This window comes from Oncorhynchus mykiss, chromosome 32 (genome assembly GCF_013265735.2).
Source record: "Oncorhynchus mykiss isolate Arlee chromosome 32, USDA_OmykA_1.1, whole genome shotgun sequence".
Classification (NCBI taxonomy): domain Eukaryota; kingdom Metazoa; phylum Chordata; class Actinopteri; order Salmoniformes; family Salmonidae; genus Oncorhynchus; species Oncorhynchus mykiss.
The window spans coordinates 35688970-35716237 of NC_050572.1; the positions used below are offsets into that span (position 1 = coordinate 35688970).

The following is a 27268-nucleotide window of genomic DNA, read 5'->3' on the forward strand; positions in this document are numbered from 1 at the left end:
GCGTGGCGTATGTGTTGTTACCTACCCTCACCACCTGGGGGCGACCCGTCAGGAAGTCCAGGAGTTGCAGAGGGAGTTATTTAGTCCTTAGCTTAGTGATGAGCTTTGAAGGCACTATGGTGTTGAACGCTGAGCTGTAGTCAATGAATAGCATTCTCACATAGGTGTTCCTTTAATCCAGGTGTGAAAGGGCAGTGTAGAGTGCAATAGAGATAGCATCATCTGTGGATCTGTTGAGGCGGTATGCAAATTGGAGTGGGTCTTGGGTTTCTGGGATAATGGTGTTGATGTGAGCCATGACCAGCCTTTCAAAGCACTTCATGGCTACAGACGTGGGTGCTACGTGTCGGTAGTCATTTAGGCAGGTTACCTTAGTGTTCTTGGGCACAGGGACTATGGTGGTCTGCTTGAAACATGTTGGTATTACAGACTCAGACAGGGAGAGGTTGAAAATATCAGTGAAGACACTTGCCAGTTGGTCAACACATGCTTGGAGTATACGTCCTGGTAATCCGTCTGGCCCTGCGGCCTTGTGAATGTTGACCTGTTTAAAAGTCTTACTCACATTGGCTGGGGAGAATGTGATCACACAGTCGTCCGGAACAGCTAATGCTCGTCTGGTAGGCTCGAGTCACTGGGCAGCTCTCGGCTGTGCTTCCCTTTGTAGTCTGTAATAGTTTGCAAGCCCTGCCACATCCGACAAATGTCAGAGCCGGTGGAGTACGATTTGATCTTAGTCCTGTATTGACGCTTTGCCTGTTTGATGGCATAGAGGGATTTCTTATAAGCTTCCAGGTTAGAGTCCCGCTCCTTGAAATCGTCAGCTCTACCCTTTAGCTCAGTGCGGATGTTTCAGAATTTTTGGTGGCCTTCCGAAGCCAGGATTCAGGCCCCGCTAGGACATCAGGGTTGGTGGAGTGTGCTAAAGCAGTGAAAAAAACAAACTTAGGGAGGAGGCTTCTGATGTTAACATGCATGAAACCAAGGCTTTTATGCTTACAGAAGTCAACAAATGATAGCGCCTGGGGAATAGGAGTGGAACTGGGGGCTACAGGGGTTAACCTCTACATCACCAGAGGAATAGAGAAGGAGTAGGATAAGGGTACGGCTAAAGGCTATAAGAACTGGTCATCTAGTTCATTGGGACAGAGAATAAAAGGAACAGATTTCTGCACGTGGTAGAATAGATTCAAGGCATAATGTACAGACAAGGGTATGGTAGGATGGGAGTACAGTGGAGGTAAACCTATGCGTTGCGTGACGATGAGAGAGATTTTGTCTCTGGAGGCATCAATTAACCTAGGTGAGATTTTTGCATGTATCTGGGGTGGTGATGAAAGAGCTATCTAAGGCATTTTGAGCGGGACTGAGGGCTCTACAGTGAAATAAAACAAAAACTAGCCAAGACAGCAGTAGACAAGGCATATTGACATTAGAGAGAGACATAAAGCAATCACAGGTGTTGATCAGGAGAGCTAAGACAACGGGTAAATGGCGATGAATGGGCAGAGCGGGTCAGTTAGGTACATACAGGACCTGAGTTCGAGGCTGGGGCCAACAGGTAAACAAAATGAGATACCGTGTTATTGAAACAGTCCAGGGTGCATCAGCTGTGTAGCCGAGTGATCATAGGGTCAAAAGAGCAGCAATAGGTGAGTCAGGGTGCTGTTCGGTAGTCACTACTACGCTGGGCGATCAGGGGACACAGCGTTCAGAAAAGCTAGCGGGCCGGGGCTAGTAGATGGTTCTGCAGCGATATGGTAATAGAGACCACATCGGGCGATCACGTCGGCAGTCCAATTGCGATAGATCGCGGGGCTCCGTGTCGACAATAAAGGATCCAGGCCAATTGGCAAAGGAGGTATTGTAGCCCTATAATTAGCATGGGCCTATCTCGAGGCTAGCTGGTGCTAGCTTCGGGACAGAGGCGTTAGCTAACAGTAGCCACAGTTTGCAGTTAACTAGCTGCCATGATCCGGATTACTGATCCGGTGTAATGATCCAGATCAGCAGAAATCCTCCGATATGCTCTGGGTTGCTTCGATATGCTCTGGGTTGCTCTGATATGCTGATGGTCAGTCTCAGCAAGGGAGAGAGCAGCAGACTGAGGATCCGCCTCTCAACATCACTCAGCTCTCCCTTCCCTCCACTGACACTGACCAAAATGGGACACAGTCTTCCAACCGATGGCGAAACTCGAGTCACACCGCATTATTTCTGCCTCATGCACAAATTCATGTTGTTACTCCTATGAACAGCGAAAGTGAAATATTCTTTGATATTAAATAAAAACCTGCCACTAATAATAACGGAAGCCTATAGATACACTTTAAAACTCAATCAAAACTACTGCAATACTTGTTGTAATGCTGTATAAATAGGAAGAATGCGTGTTTTATGGATTGTAAAAGCGATGAATACAAAGTGTTGACAGTGCTGAGTAAGAACTTAAAAACAACGTATCTTTGCGGTAATCATTGACAGTCTCTCTCTAGTCATGGTTTTAAACGTTTTGAAATCTCACAGTATCAACTTTGCTGTAGCTTTCTTTTATGTCTGCTACGTTACTGCATAGAGTCGGCTTTCTATTCCGCAACAAAGCCCCCTTCACTCACGCCACCAAACTTACCCTAGTAAAACTGACTATCCTACCGATCCTCGACTTCGGCGATGTTATCTACAAAATTGCTTCCAACACTCTACTCAGCAAACTGGATGCAGTTTATCACAGTGCCATCCGTTTGTCACTAAAGCACCTTATACCACCCACCACTGCGACCTGTATGCTCTAGTCGGCTGGCCCTCGCTACATATTCGTCGCCAGACCCACTGGCTCCAGGTCATCTACAAGTCCATGCTAGGTAAAGCTCCGCCTTATCTCAGTTCACTGGTCACGATGGCAACACCCACCCGTAGTACGCGCTCCAGCAGGTGTATCTCACTGATCATCCCTAAAGCCAACACCTCATTTGGCCACCTTTCGTTCCAGTTCTCTGCTGCCTGTGACTGGAACGAATTGCAAAAATCGCTGAAGTTGGAGACTTTTATCTCCCTCACCAACTTCAAACATCTGCTATCTGAGCAGCTAACCGATCGCTGCAGCTGTACATAATCTATTGGTAAATAGCCCACCCATTTTTACCTACCTCATCCCCATACTGTTTTTATTTATTTACTTTTCTGCTCTTTTGTTACACACCAATATCTCTACCTGTACATGACCATCTGATCATTTATCCCTCCAGTGTTAATCTGCAAAATTGTAATTATTCGCCTACCTCCTCATGCCTTTTGCACACAATGTATATAGACTCTCCTTTTTTTCTACTGTGTTATTGACTTGTTAATTGTTTACTCCATGTGTAACTCTGTGTTGTCTGTTCACACTGCTATGCTTTATCTTGGCCAGGTCGCAGTTGCAAATGAGAACTTGTTCTCAACTAGCCTACCTGGTTAAATAAAGGTGAAATAAAATAAAATAAATAAACATGGTCATCTGAGCCATACGATTGGTCAGCGGTAGGCCTACAGTGAACTTGATTTGCTCTCTGGGCCAGCCGGGAAGGCAGAGTTTTTACCTTCAGACACATTAAATGGTTCAAAATGGCAACAGATCGCCTACCAGGCGCACAGGGCAGCTGAATTGGGTGCACCTACCGCCAACAGTCGGTGACAAAAAAAAGAAAAAAAATAGGAATACAAGGCTTTATCGTTGAGGTTTTTACAGAAATGTTTGGCGATTGACTAGGAATACCTTGGAGATCGACCGGTTGGTGACCACTGCTCTAGAAAGTTGAGTGAAGTTCAATCTCGTGCTTCTCTCTGTGGCAGTCCTGGGGAGCTGCGTGGCAGTCTTGGGCGTGCAGCTTAGAGGAAACACTGCTTGTAACCATGGCAGCCCAGGACCTCCACATTTGGCTTCTTCACCTTCTAAGGAGTATTATTGTCTGTAATAAAGCCCTTTTGTAGGGAAAAACTCATTCTGATTGGCTGGGCCTGGCTCCCCAGTGGGTGGGCCTATGCCCTCCCAGCCACACTCATGGCTGCGCCCCTGCCCAGTCATGTGAAATCCATAGATTAGAGCCTAATTTATTTATTTCAATTGACGGATTTTCATAAATGAACTGTAACAATGTAAAATGTAACAATGTAAAATATTTGAAATTGTTGCGTTTGTATTTTTGTTCAATATAGTTCACAAAAACTGGCTTCTAAGAGTTCTTGCTTAAGTTTGCGACTTAATATTGTAATGACCTGACTAGATCATAAAGGAACAATTGTCCAGACAGAGAGTTGAGTTTACGAATTGACGGTTTATTAACCAGACTTTACACAGGCTACTGTTTGGCCGTAGCCCACGCCAAATGAACGAAAGATACCCCACAAGCCAACCGTGACCTCTTGTGAAGCCCAGACGTAAGAGAGAACAAAGGCTAAACCTGGTCTTAACTTCCAATGCTCCAACCCCCCTCCGCCAACCGCCAGAATGCCCGGCATCAGAACATTCTAGGCATTCCCGTGATTGGCAGATAGCAGGTTGATTAGCATGTCGGACCCCGCGAACACTGGGTACTGGTAAGTACAACACCACCTACTAGCCTAACACATAACACACAGCTGTCTGTGCGGGTCGCTACAATATAAACCTAAACGCGATTAATCCAATCACGTCCGTCTAACGCAGCCAAGTAATTGCAATCTTTTGGAGTAACTTTTATTGCTATGACTAAACACAACATTTATCAAAGGGCATTGAAATAATGTGCCAATATTTTGCTTTGCCAACCAAATATATAAACGTTCCCAGAACGGGCCACCAACCAAAATGGCGTCCTTACATGTCAAAGAACCTCCTCATGATTGGCCGATTATAATTTGTTGATCACGTTGATTGGTTGTTCTAACCATCTCTTGTTTTGACAGCTTGCTTTCGTGGATCTCATTCTCTTGTGCAGCGCTGAAAGTTGAATGAACAAATAAAGAACGCAGCTAGCCTAAATGTGAGTATGTTTGTAGCTACTTCCACTAATTATTTTATCACAGTTTTCAATGTATGCCAAAGAAAATGCTAAAATATATGTAAGCGGGAAACGTGAACGATATGAGTTCATTAGCCACAACACTTTGGAAAGCTTACTAATTTGAGTTAGCCTAGCCCTTGAGCATGACTCTGTTCCACAAGAGCCCCGACGCTCGGTCTGAACATTAACATTAATCGCATACGGTACGGTTTAGGAAGTAATTAGGACCTTAACTTTCATAGCAGCGATACATATTTTCCTAAAAATACAACGTTAAATTTGCGCTTACCTTTTTTATAGCGTTAGGCCAGGTTCGTGTTTCCACATGGCCATATTTCTATGTTACAGCGGCACCGAACACCTGTGTAGAAGGTCGCCAGAAACGTGTTGTCACTGAAAAATACTGTCAGCTGCAACTGATAAAACTGGTGAAAAGTGTGTATTTTGCTTTTGTGAAATTGTAATGGTGTGATGTGAAAAGGGCTTTGTTTTTGGAAGCGTATCGTAATTGAGAATCGATTCATGTTTAGATGGAGTATTTGGCTGTTAGAGCCAGTTTACCTCGGCAAATAACAAGGCTCCTTATTAAGAGTAGGGATGTCAAACTTCCAGGCTTCTGCACAGACACTGTGGAGGCTTTAGTCTAGAGCAGTGTTTCCCAAACTCGGTCCTGGGGCACCCCCTGGGTGCACGTTTTGGATTTTGCCCTAGCACTACACAGCTGATTCCACGAACAAGTTTGGGAAACACTGGTCTAGAGCGCGGAGCTAAATTGTTTGAGAGCTTTAAAAAAATATTAATTGGTTAATTGAGTTTAATGTCATTGTTGCAATAGTTTGATTGGGCAACACACTATCACCTTAAAGTGACATGTGGAATTATTTTTGCCATATTCTATATTGCGCTAATTTCCCTAATGTGGACAGTTTGTGTTACTACTTCACACAAGCTTGCATTTTTCACCCTGTAAAATTTGAGTGGAATTACACATCCTTTATACCTCAGATTGGTGATATTAGTATAAAAGTGTATAGCCATCGTGATGAGATTGATTGTTTAAAACAGATACATATCTTTGGTTTTGTACTGTTGATTTTTTTTCACGCGCTGGGATGCGCAGGACTTTGAACAGAGTTAAGGAAATGGCACAGACAATTTGGGGCGGTTTCTATAAAAGTCGCATGTCGCACACCAATACATGAATTTGACTGTCAAGCTATCACTTAAATAGCAGCCAACCGTTGTCACTTCTATCCTATGCTGCGTCGTTATTTGTTTAATTTAACTAACAGAAAAAGTGGTCTGTTCCTTTTCTGTGATGGCAGCCTCCCGAAATCAATATCCGACATTCCAAAATATAGATAAGCCTCATCTAACCAAAGGTGTATAGGTTGTTCCAAGTTTCCGTGTGGCCTTTGAATAGTGTTAGTGTAAACAGCGCTACATCCGAAGTGTTTTCCCTCTGTTCTATTGATTTCAGCGTGATATCGAAGTGATTAGCAAAAAAAAAGTGTTGCATAATACTTACCGCGTTGGCAACCGACTTGATTCAAAATGGCGGTGTTCTACAAATTGTCCTCTAACCAAAGATATTCCCAGATTCTGTGGGTTTTGAACTGTTAGTTTTATCAGGACGTGCAACCTCGTTTCCCCCCTCTCAAGCAATCGATAAACGTGAAATCGATATGAGTACTTGACAAAAAAAGTGTTGCGTTTCTGTTTTGGAGACCCCAAAATCTAAATTCATCACTCCAAAATGTTGCAGACTGTCTTCTGCAGGTTGTTCTCTAACCAGTAATGTAAAAAAAAAAACATCAAGTTTCCATGGGTTTTTGACTCAACAAAGAATGTACTGCATCCTCTAGTTTTATCTGGTCTTGATTATTGTCCAGTCACACGGTCAAGTGCTGCAAAGAAGTACCTAGTTAAGCTGCAGCTGTCCCAGAACAGAGCAGCACGTTTTGCTCTTCACTGTAATCAGAGTATTAATATTAATCATGTGCATGCCAGTCTCTATTGGCTAAGAGTTGAGGAAAGACTGACTGGGTTCTTGTTTGATAAGAAAAATGGTGTTGGAAATTCCAAGTTGTTTGCATAGTCAATTTACATACAACACTAACACATACTTACTCCACCAGACATGCCACCAGGGGTCTTTTCACAGTCCCCAGGCACAGAACAAATTCATGGTAACACACAGATGATTGCATGGAACTCTCTTCCATCTCATATAGTGCAAGTGAACAGCAAGCCTGGTTTATAATTTTTTTTTAAATAAACCAATAAAGCAACACCTCACAACACCTCTCCTCCGTTTGAGCTACTTTTTTGTGTGTATGTACTGACATGTATGTGTAGCTGATCAATGCAAACACACTACATGTGTAAGACTAGTTGTAGGCTAACGGGGATCCTAATAAAGAATAATGTGGCGGGTTTTTTAGGTGTTAGTTTCATCAGCGCGTACAACCTGATTTCCCCCTAATCGATAAGTGGTTTATTGCCACAGTGTTTTTGGTGCATGTGCAGTTTATAAAAACTACAAGTAATATGATTACTATTGTTGCACATGTATGTGCAGATAGTACATTTTATGTTTAGGTCTTCAATATTTCACAAACTGTTGGTTATTGATTTGGACACTGGGCTATTACTCAAAATGTCTTGTCAACAGGAAGCGGCGACAGCATCCTTTTCAACTTACGTTTTAGAAATATAAATTGAACTTTTTAAACATGATTTTCCATTGGTATTGTACTTAATCAGGTAAAAACGTTTGAATGAGTCCAAAAATGTATTGATTTATTTTGATGAAATACCAGAAATCACCAAAACTGGTTTGGTATACCTATTAAGAGTACATCTTGGGATAGTTAGTCTAGCTAGCTACACAGCTAACATGAACATAATACAATGCACAACAATACTTATTTCATAATATAAGAGTTCAGGTGGGCCTTTGCACTTCAGAAAACAAAGTGAAGGAGTGGTGCTCCACAACAATGACACAAATTATGAGAATGGCTTAATCAAGAAAATCTTCCAAAAGGACTAAGCTCTTGACAAAAAAAGGCAGAGTGGTTTATTTTTGCTCACTAATCCAATGTACAGGATGCAGTAGAGGTTGACGTCTTCTTACCTCAATTTTGAAGATGGGGCATTGTCTGGATCTCTGTCTCACTCATTTTCACCACTGATATGTATATTGTGTTTACAGGATGGCATTAGCAATGGCTGAGGGTACATTTATTGTGAGCTCTGAGAGTGATTCCAGTGGCGAACACACAGGCAGTGAGGAAGGAGAGGGAGCGCCACTGGCGATAGATGGCTTGTCTGCTGCCCAGCGTGAGGTTCTGGAGCGCTGTCTACACACACTCACCCATGCCAAAAACGACAGCCACACACTCGCTGCACTTCTCCTGGTAAGAGTGTCACCAGTCTATCTTATCTCTGACCCTTAGTAATTCTATTTAATCTGGTATGGTGGGTAACAAAAAAATATTTCACCCTTATATTCTCCATCCTTCACTTTCTGTTCTGTAGATTACACGATTGTGTCCAGCAGGCCAGCTTGACAGTGCGACACTGCGGCGCATCTTTGAGGCGGTGGGGCTGAGTCTTCCAGCTCGCCTGCTGGTGACTGCGGTCCGGGGGAGTGATGCCTCCGGCTTGCCCCCAGAGGAGCTTCTGTCTCTGGGCACAGCTCTGCTGGCTGCCCTCAGCACAGACCCAGACATGGCCGCCCACCCACAGCTCCTTACCACCATCCCTCTACTGCTAGGGCTGCTGGCCGATGGGCCCAAATGGAGCCCGCAGAAACAAGCCCAGCACCAGGCTAGACAAGGGATGGAACCAGACCAGCCAAGCCAGGCTGAAGATGAACAGTCATCACAGAGCACAAACACTACCAAAGAGCCTGTCCAGGACACTGCAGGATTCAAAGCACCGTCTCCAGATGCGACGAGCCCTACAGGCTCTGAGGAAGGTACTGCAGAAAATGGAGCTCCAACTTCCCATTCAACAGTCAAACTGGATGAGGCCTTGGCTACAGACTGTTACCAGGTTTTGATTACAGTGTGTGCTTTACCCCGGGGCCCAGACCAGCTCCTGGCCAGGGGCGCCGTCCCAGCTCTTTGTCGGGCCTTGGGACAGAAACAGACACTGAGCCATGAAAAAGGACTACCCCTTCTTGGTGCCCTGCTCTCAGGCAAAACTAAAGAGAGAGCCTGGAGTAAGCACCCAGCCGAACTCCTCTCTCTCCTGGCCAGAGTCTCCCAAGACTTCTGCCAAGCCACTGGCCTCACCCAGCTCGATATGTGTGCCCTGGTGCCGCAGTTCCTCCCCTCGCCAGGTGGAACACCAAAGGACACTGACCTAATGCCAACTATGGTCAGTCTGTGGGTGGCCCTGAGGCCCATGCTGCAGGCTAAGCTGACCCCAGGTCAAATAGGCCCTGTGTTAGTCCTCTCCGCCTGCCTGTTGGACCTGTGCGGCTGGGAGCCTGTGGGGCCACCTAAGTTCTGTTGCCTGCTGGTAAACCGGGCCTGTGTGGAGGTGAGGATGGGCCTGGAGGAGCCCCCCGATACAGAGCTGAGTCCCCAACTGCAACAGACACTCACCGCCTGCTACCGCGTCATGGAAGCGGCCATGGAGCAGGCCTGCAGCAGCCAGGGAGTCGCCCAGCAGAGCGATGCCCAGCCACAGACTGCCATCACTGGACTCAGTCTGCAGCAGAGCAGGCAGGTTCTCCTGGTTCTGGAGGAGGCCTTCTCGGCAGTCATCTATCACCTGCAGCAGGTAAGAGAACGAGGCAAAGAAGCTGCATTCATACTAATTTTTCACACCAGCCAGAGTGTCTGTAAGAAAGTGTAGGTGGAATAAAATTCAAATCATGTTTCCCACAAGATAACTGTGTGCTTTGTACTGTCCACGACAGACACACAACATTCACAATGGGGTATATCCATTTGATTTCAAGTGCTTTTTGACAACATCCCTTTTGATTTAAACAACTTTCAATACATTTTTGCCTAGGGAAGAAGTGGTCAGGAAGTGACTTTTTTTGGACCTGTATGCTGAAACTTTCAGAAGATAGAGGTGCTCGAAGTTTTGCATTTTGCATACCCACCCTACCATTACACGTCTTCATCACTGGAAAAGCTAAACGGTTGAGTTTGATATCATTTAAAAGCTCACAAAAAGGGTTGTCAAACTATTCTAAAATATCTTGAAAAATGTTTTTTTAATTAATGTTTTTATAAAAAAAAAAAAATGTAAACCTTTTTTTAATATTAATTATCAAAATATGGGTGAACTCTAATATGGGTGAACTCTGTTTTTGTAAATGTAATACTCAAGTAGCTTAGACCCTGCTTTACAGAATTGTAGGATTTGTGCCTCAACTGATGTCGGGCACAAAACAAGAACCTCAGATAATGTAAAATAGGGTCTATGCGAATATATATTTTGGGATAATTTACATTTTTAAGGTAACTTAAAAAAAAAAAAAGTTTTTTTTTTTACCTGTTCCACTATATGGATAGGGCTAAATTTAAATGTTTCTTACAGAATAGATATGGAAAGCATATTCATACCCATGGTAGCAATTAAAAAGGAAACAGTTTGGAGATTATGGGAAAAATATTAGATAAAAGGTGAGGACACAACAGTTCACCTGACACGAGTGAATCCAAACATTACACTGTTGATTTTATGTGCATTTTACTGTCCTTTACCTAATTTCTTTAACGAAATCTGGAAATACATTCAGTAACATGATAAGAATATTCTTGGAAAATTTGGGATAGGTGCAACCTAAGACATGACAAAGGTTTTGAGTGAGCGGTCTAACTGGTGTTTCCAAGTGGCCACACACCTAAGTGTGCACAGTTCCTAAGTAATTTCAATGCGTTTATGACTGAGTCTTCAGCTATAAAGCGTTTAGTTTTAGCTCTCCTAGCTGTGCCGTTGAGGAACTAGAACAAGTACACTTGTAGTTGTTTTGAACACCGCATTGCATCCCCCCGCCTTTACACAAATACTGTTTGCGCAATCCAAAAAGCAGTCCATAATAAATCTCATTCTGGGTCAGGTGGGCATAATTTGAAAGCTTGTTCTATTTCCAACATGACTAGCTAAATTGTATTTTATAATCTTACAGTATTAGGCTTTCGTGAGTGTGTTCAGATGTGTGGTCCGCGGGAAATTGTCTTCACAATACAACAAACGGGCTCATTCTGTACAGGACAACCCATGACATCTTGTAACTGTACATCAAACTTAGTGATCATAAACATTGACACTGTATATTATGAGTTTTATGAGATGGAGATGTGAAGTGCACATTTGGACTCACAGGTGTTTGGCTTGCTTGTATGACATCAAATATTTGTTTGAATCCTCAACGTCTCGCTTTTTACAATACATCGACTCCTCGTAATTTGCAGCATTTTCTTCACTCAGACAACAAAAAATGTGCAAAAGTTGCCAAATTAGCGGGAGGGATGTGGCCAACTTCTTGTTGCACGCGGTGGTCAAGTTCAGAACGACTGTCAGTCAAAACCCATACAGAGCTGTGGAGCGGAGACCCTGAGCTCTGATACTCATGTATAGCATTTAACTGTACAGCCACTACGTTCCAATTTAGGTGCTTATCAGTCTCAAGATTTTCAACCTGTTTACGGGTAGAAGTGCAAAGGGCTATATTTTCCAGTGATGAAGACATGGATGCCTCATGTTATGGAGGGGTGTGCAAAATGGGTTCACTTTGAACACGTTTACATTTTGACATTCAGGTCCAAAAAGTCACTTTCTGAGCCTTCCTTCAATGGGAAAATATATTGAAGGCTTCGTTCAAATCAAAAGGGGTGCTGTCAAAAAGGGATTGAATTCAAATGGATTTACCCAATACGGTAGTGTTTACCTTACACTTTTAGCTTTGCTCAAAGAGTACTCCTGTAAGAGAAGGCTAACTCTGATTCTGAAACTAACTTTTAAGTATTTTTCTCCAGGTTGATCCGAGTCGTTACGGCGACCCCTTCATTTTCGCCACGTTCCGCTCCCTCTGCGCCTGGCTCGCTGAAGAGACTTCATGTCTCAAGGAGGAAGTGACTGCCCTCTTGCCCTTTCTGATGGGCTACGCCAGAAGCCATCTGCAGGGAGAGAGTCAGGACCAGGGTCTTTCCAATTGGATGTCGGAGATGTCTGTAGGCGACTGCTCACAGGGAGGGGCTTGGACAGGCAAAGATGCTGTAAGGTAGGTTGACTCTGATTCCAGTCCCAATTTAATTATTTAAAAAACTGCTCCTGGTAACTGCATACTGGGTTTAGTGCAGGTTGTGTTGACAGTCCCAAGCTGTGTGCATTTATCAGGAGTTGACCGCATTTGAGAAACAGGATCTTAAGCCATAGCCTCTCTCCTGCTCCCCCCCCCCCTCTCTAGGTATCTCCTCCCAGCTCTGTGCCACCTCTCTGCAGAGGACGCCCCAAGAAAGGTGTTGCTCACCCTGGACACCCCAGGTCTCCTGGTGGCCTTCCTAACCCAGGGATGGGGTGACATGCGGGGGAAAGGAGGGGCAGCGTTAGCCCGGGACCCCAGTATGGAGACAGCCTGCTCGGCCCTGCTCAACTTCACTGTCACGGAGCCGGAGCGAGTCAGGTACAAAATAAACACTACACACAGCTGCCCTTGCAGAGACCCAAATACACATGTATGTGTTGTATAACTAATGTTTTGTAGAGACTGAAATGCACACACGTACGCTATAAAACACACATAGCTTAGTTTAATTTACAGATACTGGTGACTAGTTGGGGTGGATTTTTATACAGCAAAATTGGGTCGTTTTGTGTTGTTGACTATAAAATAAATTAAATTGAATCTCCCCCTCAACGGTAAATATTTCACTAACTGCAAGTTCACATTGGGGATGCATAACATTACAATATAACCTGTGTGACAAAATGTGTTATTTATGCACAATCTTGTCTCTCAGAAAGGACCCTTGTTTCAGAAGCCTTGAGTCACTGTTGAGTGAAGCACTTCCTGTTCTCCTGCACAAACCTCGCCTCTTGGTCCTGGCTGCCAATCTTTGTACTCTGGGGCTCATGATTGGCAGGCTTAAACCAGCTCCTAAAGGTGAGTTAACATGGCTTTGTTTTTCGATGAGTGAACGGGCCAATTTCTGTCTTAATAGAATTGTTTATTTTTGCAATTGTATGAATGTATGCCTAATACATTCCCTCTAAATTCATTGAAGCCTGTCTTTGTATTTGTTCTACCATGTTCCAGCTCCGGTTGAAGCAAGCCAAAGGCGGTTCTTCTCCGCAGCCCTGCGGTTCCTCCGTGGTGCCCTGGACTCCAGCTCGGGCCCGGGCCCAGTTAGGGTGAGCCCTGCCTGGGAGGAGTGGTGGGAGGAGGCTGGGGAGCTGTGGAGGCTGGGTCTGCAGGCCCTGGGAGGTTGTGTGAAGGCCCAGCCCTGGATCATCACCCTGGTCAGGGAGGAGGGTTGGCTCAACCACACCCTTGCCATGCTGGGCTCCTGTAGCACCCTGCCTGACCCCCACACCCAGGGGGCACTAGAGGAGGCCCTCTGCGCAGTGGCACTCCAGTGCCCGTTCTGTCGACAGGAGATCAGTGTCCTCCTGAAGAGCAGTGCCAAGGGAGCCTTGGGTAGCATGGACAGTCTGAGGAAATCCCTTACCACAAACTGAAGCACTTGTGTATTGATCATGAAGATGGGGGCCAGGAGTTTTTCCTGAGCAGACACGTAACATGATCAGGAAAAACTTCAGCCTCGAGACTAAGACAAACTGGCTGAATATATCATTGTTTAGTAACAGGCTATACTTGCTTTGTCATACGCTTCCTGATAAACATTGCACTTGTTTGTCAGATGGTATGACTGTATATAAGCAGTCTGTTACATGTATGAAAGTTAAGAATAAAATAAATAATTATTTTGTTAAAGATTTCATCTTAAGTGTTTTCATTTTGAAGCAGAATGTTCCTTCAACAGATAAGAGATGGTATCCACACTCAAAGCTGTCCTGCTTACTACTGAAATTCAAAACACTTACAGGACATATGCATTAAAACCAATGTTCCTGTTTTCTGAAAGGAGTGATGCAGTTTATGAACATACACTTTAGACTAATATAATTGGTATAGTAACTATGTGGTATTGTAGTTAAAGTGAACCAATATCTTTCCATGTCTATGCATGTTGCTTTTTCTACCGCTAGATGGCATTCTGACAGCAGTGTGGCATTTTGGGTCATGGTACATCCCAGAATGATGCATAGATTACGCGTTGGAAGTTATTTTGAAGACCCTAATATATCAGTGAAACTAATAACTAATTATTTGTTTGGCAGATATTCTCAATCCATAAAACTGAAATGTTTTAACTTTACATTTCAGAGAAAATAAGTCTTTAGATTTCAACGCTGCATTTTACTTAATTTCTTTCTTACAAAAAGAGAGTGACGATGTTAATTTTCCGATACATTTTTGATAAAACCTGCAGGGTCTCAAGTCTGGACATAGTTTTCAAATGATACAGTAGCAAGTAGAGACACCAGTAGCCTGAAGTATGGTGTACGGTTATAATTCCGTTTTAAATGATACATCTATGGAAACGCTTAAATATAATTATTTGCCTGTAATTAATAAAAATCTAGTCTATACAGTTTGCTTAAAATGTCTTGGTCATGCGTAATAGTATAATTGCACATTACAGTCCAATTTAACGCATTCGATTTAATAAACGGGATTGTGTTATCTATTCAAATGTTTCCTTTTGGCATAAAACTCTAACCCTCTTTTTGCCCTTATTTAGCAGCCCTCTTGATTCCGCTCACCTCCCGCCCTCACACCCCTCCTCAAACTTCCGTCCATGTCTCTGTGTGACTCATACAAAACTCCTGCGTCGCTACTCCAACTAACTCACTCATCAGTCTACCTTCAGCTCGTCTTTATCCATCCTCCTGTTGCCCGCCATAACCCCCTGTTCAAACGTAACTCCAATCTCTGCAACCCGGACACCCTTTACAACAAGGTCATCATGCTTTGGAAATCTCGAACGAAGACTGAGCCCTACTGTCAGGTAACAAATGATTAGGCTATGCTTGAATTGATACAAGTTTATCAAATGGCTAATGAATTCTGAAAAATGTTTTCTCTCATGCTATTACTGATAGGGCTAGATAGGGCTTACAATGAATATATATATATATATTTTTTAAATAGTTTTTGTAAAGTGGCAAGAACTAGTGACAGAACTTGTTTGATGTTATAATGGTTTTACGGATCGATATTGCAAATGTTAACAGTTTTCCAATTTGGGTGAATGAAATGGTATAGATAACGTTCACTCATTGTCATGGTGAGCACAATCAAATTATTCAAAATTATGTAAATATATTTCAAAAACACTTTAAAAGTTGTTTTGAGTTATCTGTATCTCACAAAGTTGAGCGAGGTGGATAGCGTGCGTAATGCTTTAATTACGCGGCAGTTTAAACAGAAGGCTGGATATTGATTCATATAGACTAATAGGCTATTTGATGCGTACTCTGTGCCAAAATCATTTGGACTTGTCTGGGGACGAGACCTCTCATTTGGCGTTTAAAACAGGAGGCAAATAATATGGGATGTCTGGTTAGTTTAATAACTTAGACTCTAAAAAGAAAGTAAAGGTAGGAAAATGATCAAACATACATGTGGGGAAATGTATGATTGAATGAATATCTCTTTAAGAAAACTGGACCCCCAACCCCCACCCCCACCCCTCCCCTCTTCTGTGGAGCGCGTTCGGAAAACCTATAAGTAGCGCATGCATGGAGAAAATTTAGGACACTTTCTGACAGAAGCATCCGTAACAGCACGTGGTTGAGGATTGAGACATTTCTAAAAGCAAGAAGAAGAAAAGCTTTAGCTACTTCCTGTATGGATCTTGTTGACACATGAAAGTATCTTGGATTATAACTATTTGGTGACACGGACAAGACATCCATATCCTAGACGGTGAATTTGGGTAACCAGAAGAGATGTTAGTCCACACATATTCGGCTATGGTGAGTCCTTGTAAATTCAATACTACGCGCTAGTCTGCAGACCAGATTAGGTCCGATATGGTCTTGTCATTTTCCATTTCTACAACTTTGTCTTGACTCGAGTGGGCACAGATATGTGACGTTAACTTCGCACTAGCGGCGCAGCTTTTGTCATTGTCAGCTGTCCGGATAGATCGGCTGTATGCGGAATGTCGGACCGCATCAAAGTGTCCGTCGAAATATGAATTTAAAGAGAGCCGAGTAAAACCAGAATGGCACTTTGAGATGGTAGTAATACTTTTGTAAAAGTACCATTGCGTTTTGCTGTGGTGAGCATAGTGAACATTGAAACTACTAAAGGGGTGTGACATGTATAAGGCATACATATTCAGATGGTAACCTATATATTAGTCTGGTGGTTATTGGTTTTATGTTGGCATTTATTATTTTATACATGTTTTAAATTAACTTTTTCCTTTGCTTTTAAATCCCCCATTGTTAGTTTCTAATAATGGACATTGTTCCAACAAAACAAAATCGATCGGAGGGACCCAGCTTTAGAAAAATCGATTTTAACCTGGAAGTGCATGCATATGTGAAGGCTACAGGACAGTTGGAGAATATTGTAAAATTATTGCATTGATGATAGTATGTTATTACAATATTACATGATGACTCCCAAATTAATTCAGACAAAATGGCTAAAGTTATGTTTAGGCTATATTGCTTTACATTTAACTTGAACATATTTGCAATATTTTATAAGTTCCTGTAGTCATAAATGTGTTCACATATTTTATAATATTGGGTATTGTATTTCCTGGGGCAACATGATGCTATTGCGCATTAGATACCTGTCCTTTGTTCTGTTGGGGTTCTCAGTGGCCATGACCTTTGACACTGTCATGCAGCGATGCCAGGGGCACCTGCTGCCTGTCTGGCATGCAAATCAAACACCTTGAGTTATTTGGACATTTTATAATTAAATAGTTTAATTTTAAGCTACATTTGTATTTTTTTGTGTGGTCAAGACAGACTAAGTTTTGTACAGATCTATATGCGCTATCGAACTGATTTAAAATAATTTTATTTGTATGATTTCAATTTCATTGCAGTTCAGTTAATCACAATCAATAACGAATTGTAATGTGCTTATGATAACGCTTAGGCTGCTATTTATAGTTTTGCAAAGATTATTTGAATTAAAAAAATACATTTAATTATAGGCCTGACATTTGGTGCAATAAATTGATGGATTTGCATGTAATCAAAAAAATAGTTTGATTTAGAAGCCTAAGTTACTTTTTTTGTATTTAATGCACAGGACCGCGCGGACGGACTGACCGGTTCCTCGCCCAGCGGGCGACTGTCCCAACTCTCCTCGCTGAACCAGGCAGCTTACTCCTCGGCTCCACCGCTCTGCCACACACCGGCCTCTGACTTCCAACCTCCGTACTTCCCCCCTCCATACCCACAGTCTTCGCTCTCATACTCCCAGAGCCAGGACTCTGCATACTCTCACTTATCGGACCCCTACACCTCCATCAACTCCATCCATCAGCATCAGCAAGCGGCATGGCACTCGCAGAGGTCGCGAGCGGACGAGGGGGGGCTATTGTCACAGTCACACCGGGCTTTAAGCCTCGACCACCGTCGGGAGTACCCCGGTGTACCCCGGCTTCTCCACGGACTTGGGGAGGGTGCTGCAGCGCTAGGGGACGGGCCTCTTGGAATGCACATTGGACATCACGGACTGGAGGACATGCAGGTGGGTTTATTTGTGCGTGGACCTTTTTATTATTCCTTCTCCCGTTCACAAACACTATATTGGTCGTGCGTAAAAGTCCCCTTCCAGCGCATAGCCTAACCCACGCACCCATTATGTAGATCATTGCTACATTAGTTTACAATTTATTTTGTGGAAGAATCTATAAGAACTAGTGAATAATTGTGTGTATGGCAAGGATTCTTTTCTTTTGTTAGTGTGACAGTCTACTTTTGTTGCGTATTTTCCACACTTGCTTTTTTTCTCCCAAAAGCTCCACCTTAGAAAAATACCTAATTGTAAATGCAGTTCATATAACATTTGGTGAAAAATGGCATATTTACCAACTGTTACACTAATACTTGTCTCGAAGTGGCCACCTGTCAAATGAAATGAACTTGCTCTTCGCCCTGATCTTATTGTGAGAGTATACGCACAGTTTAAACACATTATTTAGGGACCAATGGTATCTTTTTCCCCGTGGCAGTGTAAATAGGCTAGAGACTTGTCTAAGTGGTGATGATTGCGTTGATGGATACATGTAGGCCTAATCATGTTAAATGGAATTGGTCCACTAATTGCAGGGGCTCGCTTGTCTCGTTAGCTTAAAAATTATATTAGTTCAACCTAATCCCCAAAGTGTTGTTATGTTAAATATAGCGGGCAGAGATCAAACAAATATATCTGAAAGCTACTATCATTTACATTCTTAGACCTTGAAAACATTTTAGTGATATGTTTAACTATATTATCCCATTTTGTGGACGCAGTTCTTAAATAGATTATTTTGAAAATCTATTTCTTTCAGGTAAATTGAAATAGACATGGGTATTGGAAATATCAACAAAATAGTACGATATCAATAAAATAATAGGCGCATTTATACTATTACCTCATATATATATATATATATATATAACTAATTTGTTTCTGATTTCAATGACATATTGACAATGTATTAATTGCAGCGGGAAAATTAACAAAATTGATGCTAATCTCCTGAAAAATGTACATAATAAAATGAAATATTATATGTTGTAATTATTTCCTTCCTGAATAGTTTTGTTGTTCTTTGTGTGTCTAAATTCAAGCCTGACTTATTAGGCCTATAGGCTATCCTCTAACACACGAAGCAAGTCAACATTTCGTTGGTGCCTTTAGCCGGTATCCATTGAAGTCATGGGGAGAAGTGTTGAACATATTATGGTATGCATGCAATTTTAGCAAGAAGAATAGTTGAAACGTTGCTATGGATTTATTGAGTAGTCAACCACACACAAGCAGGTGCAGATTCAGACGCATTTGTTCAAAGCATCCTGCATCTCTGACACAATTCGGCGCAACCAATTTGATTCCCGTGGTCATTAATACAAAGAAACACTTACTCAAGCGGAAGGCATGGAGTCATCCAGAGCATGTTTGTGTTAAACGCTCTCTCTTGACGGAACCTTCTATTTGATTAATGGATTAAATTCGCAAGTTTGAGCCCCATATAAATCCGAGACGAAGAGCATCTCTCTCTGCAGATTTTTTTCTAACACTCCTCATTGACGCATGTAGAATAACATAGAAATACCCCACAAATGGCAAATACTTCAACGTTTAAAATGTTGAAATGTTTGTTGAATTTGTTATAGCGAATTAAATTGGTCACTTTATTTTTGCAGTTCAATGATATCTCCCCCCCCCAAAAAAAATGTTTCAATAAAGTTTCTTTGCTGAATAGACAAGTAGGCCTGATCTATCCATATAAAAATATGTAGGCTTAAGATAGATAATTACATGAAGATTTAGTAACTTGAAAATTGGGCACAATGATTACATTTTTGAAAATGTCAGACGTCCATGAATTCACATCTGAAAAGGAGTGCGGTCGGAGGGTTCATCTCATGAAGGCTAATCGATTAGCCCCTTTTGTCATTTAAGTGAAAAACATACCCTACCTAGGCTCTAGTTTTTTTATTTGCAACTTTTAATGTAAAAAAAAAATACACACAACATAAAATGTGTAAAAGAGACATGGAATTGACAAAGTGATGATCATGCCAATAGCCCGCTCTCAACTCACAAACACAAAATGTCAGTTCTTTGTCTAGGTTTTCATAGAGTGAAGACCATGTTAAGCAGGGCCAACTTTTGTCTTCTTCTTTGTTCTCTGACCACACAACATTGTGTATTTGCACAGCCAATTTCAAGAAATAGTGAATTCTGTTTACTGCTTTTACTTCCACCCCGTTCATAGAGATCACAGACACTGTAAGTGTATTAACCTGGCCTTGAATAAAAGCGTCTGCTAAGTCTCATACACTGCATTATGATAAGGGCCCCACAATAACCACCTCAACATAGAATTAACCCCGGCTTCTCGGCCCTCTTCTGAGTCTAGTTTCCAACATGGATGCCCTAACAAACCACAATACTCTAGCAAATCTGCCAATCAACTGTTATAATTTTCTTACACTGTGACAAGAGCTAAATTATAGATTGCACTTGGCCCAGACTGCTTTTGAATTGGCTGGTGGGGGTAGTGAATAAATGATCTTGACTGGCCACTGTATCTACCCAACACAGGGAATGGAGGAGGGATCAGCCTTGGGCATCCTGGACCACTCCGTCATTAAGAAAGGTAAGGGAGGCAGAGCTCTGTGTGTGTGTGTGTGTGTGTGCGCGCGCACCCTTCCCTATAAACACCAACCACCCCTCCAGCGTATATATATATATATATATATATATATATATATACACACACACACACACACACACACTATAAATAATTCTGTTTTGCTATTTCATTTGAAGTCAAAAAGTTCTCTAATACTCGGCTGCAGACTTCACCCTAAAGGCAGTCATTCTTAATGAACTGTTCATGGTCATATGAGAGGAAGAGGGAGAGAGCGAGAGCAGGATTAGAGCAAGGAGGAGAGAAGAGAAGTGGGGCAAGGAAAAGGGAGGGGAAAGAAGTGATAAAAGAGGAGTTCTGGAGAAATTCACAGCCGTGTGATCACTCTTAATATTACCAATAGTAAGAACTAGGATTTTTCACAAGACACAGGGGCACGATTAACCAATTCAAGTTGAATTCCAAACAGCTTGAAATACTTAAATTCCAAATCCGCTTTCGTGACTACACCGGAGACATGACATCTATGCATGAGCGATGCTTAACATTTTGCAACCAACACTCATTTTCAAGAGGAATGACTATCATTCCAGTGATTTGCCGAGGTTGAGAGTGTATCAATTACAGTGCGTACTCATGGCCACGGATTTAAGAGCATAGAACAAACTCAAAGCCTACATGAATAAGCGGATCTGAGAGAGCGAGCGAAACAGAACACAGAGAGAGACACACACACACAGAGACCTTAAAGACCTCTACACTGCTCCGCGGCCGAGCCTGGCTGGCTCTGAATGGGGGATAGAGAGAGCTCCCTTCTGTCCGGGAATCTGTGCCGCACAGTGGGGTGTCGCAAAGAGACGCACGCCGCCCACGGAGAGAGAGTGGAGAGAAAACATCACAGCGGCAGCTCTAGCACAGCTGACAGTAGGCACAGAGATAATAACTCCGCAACAGTATAGCTAGTCACTGGGAGGATGCACTGAGCCAAAGGGATAAGGGGGGAAGAGATGCAGAAACCCACATGCACACACACACACACACACGGGGGCAGGAGAGGATACTAAGATACCATAGAAACACAGTAATGCACACTCATACATAATAACACACACACACACGCTCACCTAGGGAAAGGGTTAATTCAATCCTCTCAGTTCAGCCTATTGGAGCCACACATTCTTTAGATCCCAGCCCACAGTCCTGGCATGAAAAGACGTGTGATTAGTGGGCTACATCAGCTAATTTCAAGAAAACAAATTAACGGTTTAAAAGATGATGTAACTTTTTTTTTACGTCGACATAAATCATTATTAGGAACTGAATGGCCGTTTAAATTGTAATAATTTTTCAGAATAATCCTCTCAAGTAACTGCAAATATTACCACGATGTCTAGATTTTAACGGTTCAAATGCTTTCTCAGCCACAATTCTATGATTGGCATTCATATGGTAGTGCTGCTTTGTCCCCAGTTTCTCCCAGTTTTTAAACCTGTAAAGAGGCAACTTAAATTCTAGCAACATTCAATACTTGAGAATGAAGGTCTTTAAGCTTAGCAGTCAGAGAAAAGTGACTGTGAAAGTAGTGAGGCGTGAATAAGATCTAAATGAGATGTGTTACTTAAAGAAACAGGGAACCCACCTGCTGTGACCAAAACAACAACAGCAATAGTGGTGCCAGAATTAGAGCTAGCAACACATGGGAAAACGTGCCACTGGATGTATTATCCATGTAATAAACACATTAGTTACATTACTTGTATATTAGAAAGGATTGTGGAAATAGGATTTTTATTCACCTAAACTCTTTTTCTCCCTTCCTTCAATACCCATCTTTCTCTATCATCTCTCTTCCTATCTTGCTACCCCCCCCCTCTTTTCCACCCTCTCTCTCACCCTTACACACTTTCTCTCTCTCTCTCTCTCTTTGTCTCTCTCTCGCTCCTCTCTCCACAGTTCCCATCCCCTCCAAGCTGAACGGCTCGTCCCTGTCGGCTCTCCACCTCAGTAAGGATGGTCTAGGGATGGGTTCCGTGTCCAACCCGGGGGAGGTGTTCTGTTCCGTCCCCGGCCGCCTCTCCCTCCTCAGCTCCACCTCCAAGTACAAGGTCACCGTGGGAGAGGTGCAGCGACGGCTGGCCCCGCCCGAGTGCCTCAACGCTTCCCTGTTGGGCGGAGTCCTGCGCAGGTGAGAGGGTCGGAGTTTGGAGTAAGGGGTGGGGAGAGAGAAACAGTGGAGAGAGACACGGCTTCAAGGCTTCACACATGATTGTAAATCAAATAAGACAATTCTGAACAACAGATGTATTCATGTATTCTGGACAATAGAATACAATATTTGTCACCCCTTGATTGCTTAATGTATTCAGTGGAAAAAGTTCCGCTCCTCCACAGAGAATGTAATAATGCATATATTTTAAGACATTTTCAATTCCTCCCCCCAAAATATGCAATGAACCACATTTCCTGCTCAGTGTTCATACATTAGATTACAATAGTGCATATTTCAAATCATTGTCCTTCTATGAAGTGCTTTGGCACCCATATCTAACAAAAAATGGAACGCAAAAGCAAAGGACCAAATGAAACCATCAAGTGGCAGCAGTACTAGACTATGGCCATGGGGAGTTTTGTGTGAAAGCAGCCCAGACAGACAAACAGACCTAGGAGTGGGCAACCAGAGCCAAGGACAAGGCTCAGCAGTTTGTTACGTGGCCACACAGACAGGTCTTAAGCTGGTGTCTCTGGCTCCTCTCTCCTCCCTCAGGGCAAAGTCAAAGAATGGTGGGCGCTGTCTGAGAGAGCGTCTGGAGAAGATTGGGCTCAATCTCCCCGCTGGGCGACGCAAGGCAGCCAACGTCACCCTCCTGACGGCTCTAGTGGAGGGTAAGAGGTCCACAGTAACTTGTACACATACTGACAGACACTCCTGGGTGAACACAACTCTCTAGGTAGAGGGCATATTCCCCAGTTATCGCTTAGTCAAATCTCGATTAAAATCTACTGCCACTGTAATTAACTGTTCAACCAAAATGTATTTGCACAATTAAATTGAATGAAAATTGGTAATAAATGAATAATAACATAAAATACCATGCAGTACCATAAACCAACGGTAAATCCAAACAAGAGCACCACGTAAAAAAACAGAGCTTTGCCTTATTTCCTGCCGAACCTCCACATTGACATCCGGCCATTCACTAGTCTTTTCTATCTCTTCCAGGTGAGGCAGTCCACCTGGCCCGTGACTTTGGGTATGTGTGCGAGACGGAGTTCCCTGCCAGAGCGACAGCAGAGTATCTGTGTCGGCAGAGTGACCCCGAGCAGCTTCCCACACGACGCAGTATGCTGCTGGCCACCAAGTGAGTGTCTCGTGATCCATGTCTGGGCCTAATACAATCTTACAGTAGATACAGTCTCACTAATACTGAACCATCTCAAGTGTTGCATATACATATACAGTGGGGCAAAAAAGTATTTAGTCAGCCACCAATTGTGCAAGTTCTCCCACTTAAAAAGATGATAGAGGCCTGTAATTTTCATCATAGGTACACTTCAACTATGACAGACAAAATGAGAGAAAAAAAATCCAGAAAATCACATTGTAGGATTTTTAATGAATTTATTTGCAAATGATGGTGGAAAATAAGTATTTGGTCACCTACAAACAAGCAATATTTCTGGCTCTCACAGACCTGTAACTTCTTCTTTAAGAGGCTCCTCTGTCCTCCACTCGTTACCTGTATTAATGGCACCTGTTTGAACTTGTTATCAGTATAAAAGACACATGTCCACAACCTCAAACAGTCACACAAATTATTAGGAAATGGAAGACATACAAGACCACTGATAATCTCCCTCGATCTGGGGCTCCACACAAGATCTCACCCTGTGGGGTGAAAATGATCACAAGAACGGTGAGCAAAAATCCCAGAACCACACGGGGGGACCTAGTGAATGACCTGCAGAGAGCTGGGACCAAAGTAACAAAGCCTACCATCAGTAACACACTACGCCGCCAGGGACTCAAATCCTGCAGTGCCAGACGTGTCCCCCTGCTTAAGCCAGTACATGTCCAGGCCCGTCTGAAGTTTGCTAGAGAGCATTTGGATGATCCAGAAGAAGATTGGGAGAATGTCATATGGTCAGATGAAACCAAAATATAACTTTTTGGTAAAAACTCAACTCGTCGTGTTTGGAGGACAAAGAATGCTGAGTTGCATCCAAAGAACACCATACCTACTGTGAAGCATGGGGGTGGAAACATCATGCTTTGGGGCTGTTTTTCTGCTAAGGGACCAGGACGGCTGATCCGTGTAAAGGAAAGAATGAATGGGGCCATGTATCGTGAGATTTTGAGTGAAAACCTCCTTCCTTCAGCAAGGGCATTGAAGATTAAACGTGGCTCGGTCTATCAGCATGACAATGATCCCAAACACACCGCCCGGGCAACGAAGGAGTGGCTTCGTAAGAAGCATTTCAAGGTCCTGGAGTGGCCTAGCCAGTCTCAACCCCATAGAAAATCTTTGGAGGGAGTTGAAAGTCCATGTTGCCCAGCAACAGCCCCAAAATATCACTGCTCTAGAGGAGATCTGCATGGAGGAATGGGCCAAAATACCAGCAACAGTGTGTGAAAACCTTGTGAAGACTTACAGAAAACATTTGACCTCTGTCATTGCCAACAAAGGGTATATAACAAAGTATTGAGATAAACTTTTGTTATTGACCAAATACTTATTTTCCACCACAATTTGCAAATAAATAAATAAAAAATCCTACAATGTGATTTTCTGGATTTTTTTTCTCATTTTGTCTGTCATAGTTGAAGTGTAGCTATGATGAAAATTACAGGCCTCTCATCTTTTTAAGTGGGAGAACTTGCACAATTGGTGGCTGACTAAATACTTTTTTGCCCCACTGTACATAGTGTGCGTGAAGGGCTGACGCCAACTAAAAAATATTTTGGGCTTAAGTGAAGCAGACGAAGCTATTTGGGAAATATGTGTATAGTTTAATGAGTGTGATGATCGTCCCATTACATTGTTAAACGTTGACCTGAAAATGTTGACGTTGGCATTGAAAAATTCGAACCCTTCTCTAACTTTTTCTCCTCAGGGAGATCTGCAAGGAGTTTGTGGACCTGATGTCCCAGGACCGCTCTCCTCTGGGGGCGAGCCGTCCCAACCCCTGTCTGGAGCACGGGGTCCAGAGCAACCTCACCCACTTCAGCCTACTCACCCACGGCTTCGGCACCCCCGCTATCTGCGCCGCCCTCTCCGCCTTCCAGAGCTATCTGGTGGAGGCTATCAAAATGCTGGACAAGGACCAGGGGGGTGGCAAGGGGCACCACGAGAAGGAGATGAAGCACCGCAAATAGGTGGGACGCCTTCTGATGAGATTGGAGATTTGACGGACTGACTGATTTCCATATTCCATCCTTTCTTAGCCTCCTTTAAGAGGACAAAGACATATTTCTTCCCCAAATTCTTACTGCGGCCCAATCCCTCACAGGGAAGGGCATGGTGATGTTTGTGCTGTATATGTGTCGGCCACTTCACTCAAAGACGCATGGACTTCTTCTGGGCTGCTGGTTTTCTAGGCAGGGTCCATTCCTAACTGCCAATGACATTTTCTGAATGAGTTCTGACTTCATGTCCCTGTATGTCTGTCTGACTGTCAAGATGATACCCCAACCGGCATTCATTGGAATGCCCTCTACTTCCCGTAGAGATACGACTATTTATCTCTATGCTTACTTCCCTTCAAAGTCTGTTTGACTCTCTGGACTTGGACCCACTTTGAAAACATCTCGTCACAAGAGATGAGCCATATCCAGGACAGCCAACTTTCTTAGTTTTGCTCATTCCTCATCTGGACATTGGATACCGTCCAACTCCACCCCATAGGATGGGCAGTTTGTGTACTACGATTCTATGTGGGTGCTGCTGGGTAATTGAGTTCTTTGGGGGTGGGGGCATGGTGTCACAGGCAGCTATGGGATTTTTTTTTGGTGAAGGGGAGGGTAGGTGTGGGTAAATTAAGAAAAAAAACACATCATTTTGTACTTACTGTGTATGTTTAATATTAATGTTATTACTGTTATTGTATTACGGCATAAATGTAATATATTATTAAAGAATAACTGATGCAGACTGTCTGGGTATCGTTTTATCATTCACTGTCGATAATGGAGGAAGGATGCTTTTCAAGGTTAATTCTAATAGCTACAAACCACTGGCCATTAATTAGATCCTTCAAAATATGAATGGTTTAAGTACAATTTCAGGTGAATTTTTAAAATGTTTTTATCTCAAAAATAATTTCTTAAGATGTACAATTAAAAATATTTACTAAAACGTTTTTGATAGAGAAAATATGTTGCTAATTAAAAAAAATAAGCAATTCACCACTTATGATTAACCATAGACACACTACCCACCTCCCTTTCTCACATACACAAATTAATAATTACTGATGCGAACGTGCACCCCAGGGGCCACAAAAAATTCAGAGAGCCCATTTACGGCAGAGCGATGAAGTGAAAACGATCCCTCACCATCACAGCGGTAACTGTCACCGTGCCAGGCAGTCGCCAGCCCCACCGTTACCTGGGAGACCACCGCGACACCAGTGCACAATACCGCACCTCAGCTTCCGTCCCTCTCCCCCATCTGTTAAACTACCTCTATCTGCTTGTTCTCTACACCTCCTTACCTGCCCCCTCCCTCCACATTACCCCAAGTATCAATTCCCCCATCCTATCTCCCTGTGACCTACCCCTCCCCCTCCTTTCCTATATCTGACACTCAG

General features: G+C 43.0%; 3 protein-coding genes across 7 annotated transcripts in view; 2 read left to right on the forward strand and 1 right to left on the reverse strand.

The window, feature by feature from the left end:
- LOC110489259 (dyslexia-associated protein KIAA0319-like protein) overlaps positions 1–3909 on the reverse strand; it is a 35904-nt gene extending 31995 nt beyond the window's left edge. Inside the window, exon 1 of the mRNA XM_036971718.1 lies at positions 3755–3909. The gene's annotated coding sequence lies outside the window, so the exon portion shown is untranslated. The remainder of the gene's footprint in view (positions 1–3754) is intronic.
- Positions 3910–4299: 390 nt separating this feature from the next.
- Positions 4300–13991, forward strand: ncdn (neurochondrin). 2 transcript variants are annotated; one of them, XM_021561938.2, is made up of 8 exons: positions 4300–4575; positions 4924–5000; positions 8239–8443; positions 8565–9818; positions 12032–12276; positions 12463–12678; positions 13016–13158; positions 13312–13991. In XM_021561938.2, coding segments are annotated over exons 2-8 (2487 nt in total). In that variant the 5' UTR covers positions 4300–4575; positions 4924–4998; the 3' UTR covers positions 13734–13991. The 2 variants fall into 2 exon arrangements, with proteins under 2 accessions (XP_021417613.1, XP_021417614.1); XM_021561939.2 differs by lacking the exon at positions 4300–4575 and adding an exon at positions 4636–4688.
- Positions 13992–14944: 953 nt separating this feature from the next.
- Positions 14945–26610, forward strand: LOC110489281 (transcription factor AP-2-epsilon). Of its 4 annotated transcripts, none has more exons than XM_021561971.2 (7): positions 14945–15127; positions 17401–17856; positions 20413–20467; positions 22415–22646; positions 23226–23344; positions 23682–23820; positions 25574–26610. In XM_021561971.2, the coding sequence occupies exons 1-7, from the start codon at positions 15086–15088 to the stop codon at positions 25833–25835; spliced, it is 1305 nt and encodes a 434-aa protein (XP_021417646.2). In that variant the 5' UTR covers positions 14945–15085; the 3' UTR covers positions 25836–26610. The 4 variants fall into 4 exon arrangements, with proteins under 4 accessions (XP_021417646.2, XP_021417647.2, XP_021417649.1 ...); XM_021561972.2 differs by having other exon boundaries at positions 14951–15127; positions 17401–17844; XM_021561974.2 differs by lacking the exon at positions 14945–15127 and adding an exon at positions 15855–16097.
- Positions 26611–27268: the final 658 nt, after the last annotated feature.

What these genes read in the sequence shown, in the direction of transcription:
- ncdn (XM_021561938.2), top strand. An exon ending in ACAGGCAAAGATGCTGTAAG is followed by an intron (nt 12,277 to 12,462) that starts GTAGGTTGACTC and finishes CCCCCTCTCTAG; the next exon opens with GTATCTCCTCCCAGCTCTGT. An exon ending in GCTTAAACCAGCTCCTAAAG is followed by an intron (nt 13,159 to 13,311) that starts GTGAGTTAACAT and finishes ACCATGTTCCAG; the next exon opens with CTCCGGTTGAAGCAAGCCAA.
- LOC110489281 (XM_021561971.2), top strand. Translation starts at nt 15,086, where the DNA reads ATGCTTTGGAAATCTCGAACGAAGACTGAGCCCTACTGTCAG. An exon ending in CCACTCCGTCATTAAGAAAG is followed by an intron (nt 20,468 to 22,414) that starts GTAAGGGAGGCA and finishes CTCTCTCCACAG; the next exon opens with TTCCCATCCCCTCCAAGCTG. An exon ending in TTGGGCGGAGTCCTGCGCAG is followed by an intron (nt 22,647 to 23,225) that starts GTGAGAGGGTCG and finishes CTCCTCCCTCAG; the next exon opens with GGCAAAGTCAAAGAATGGTG.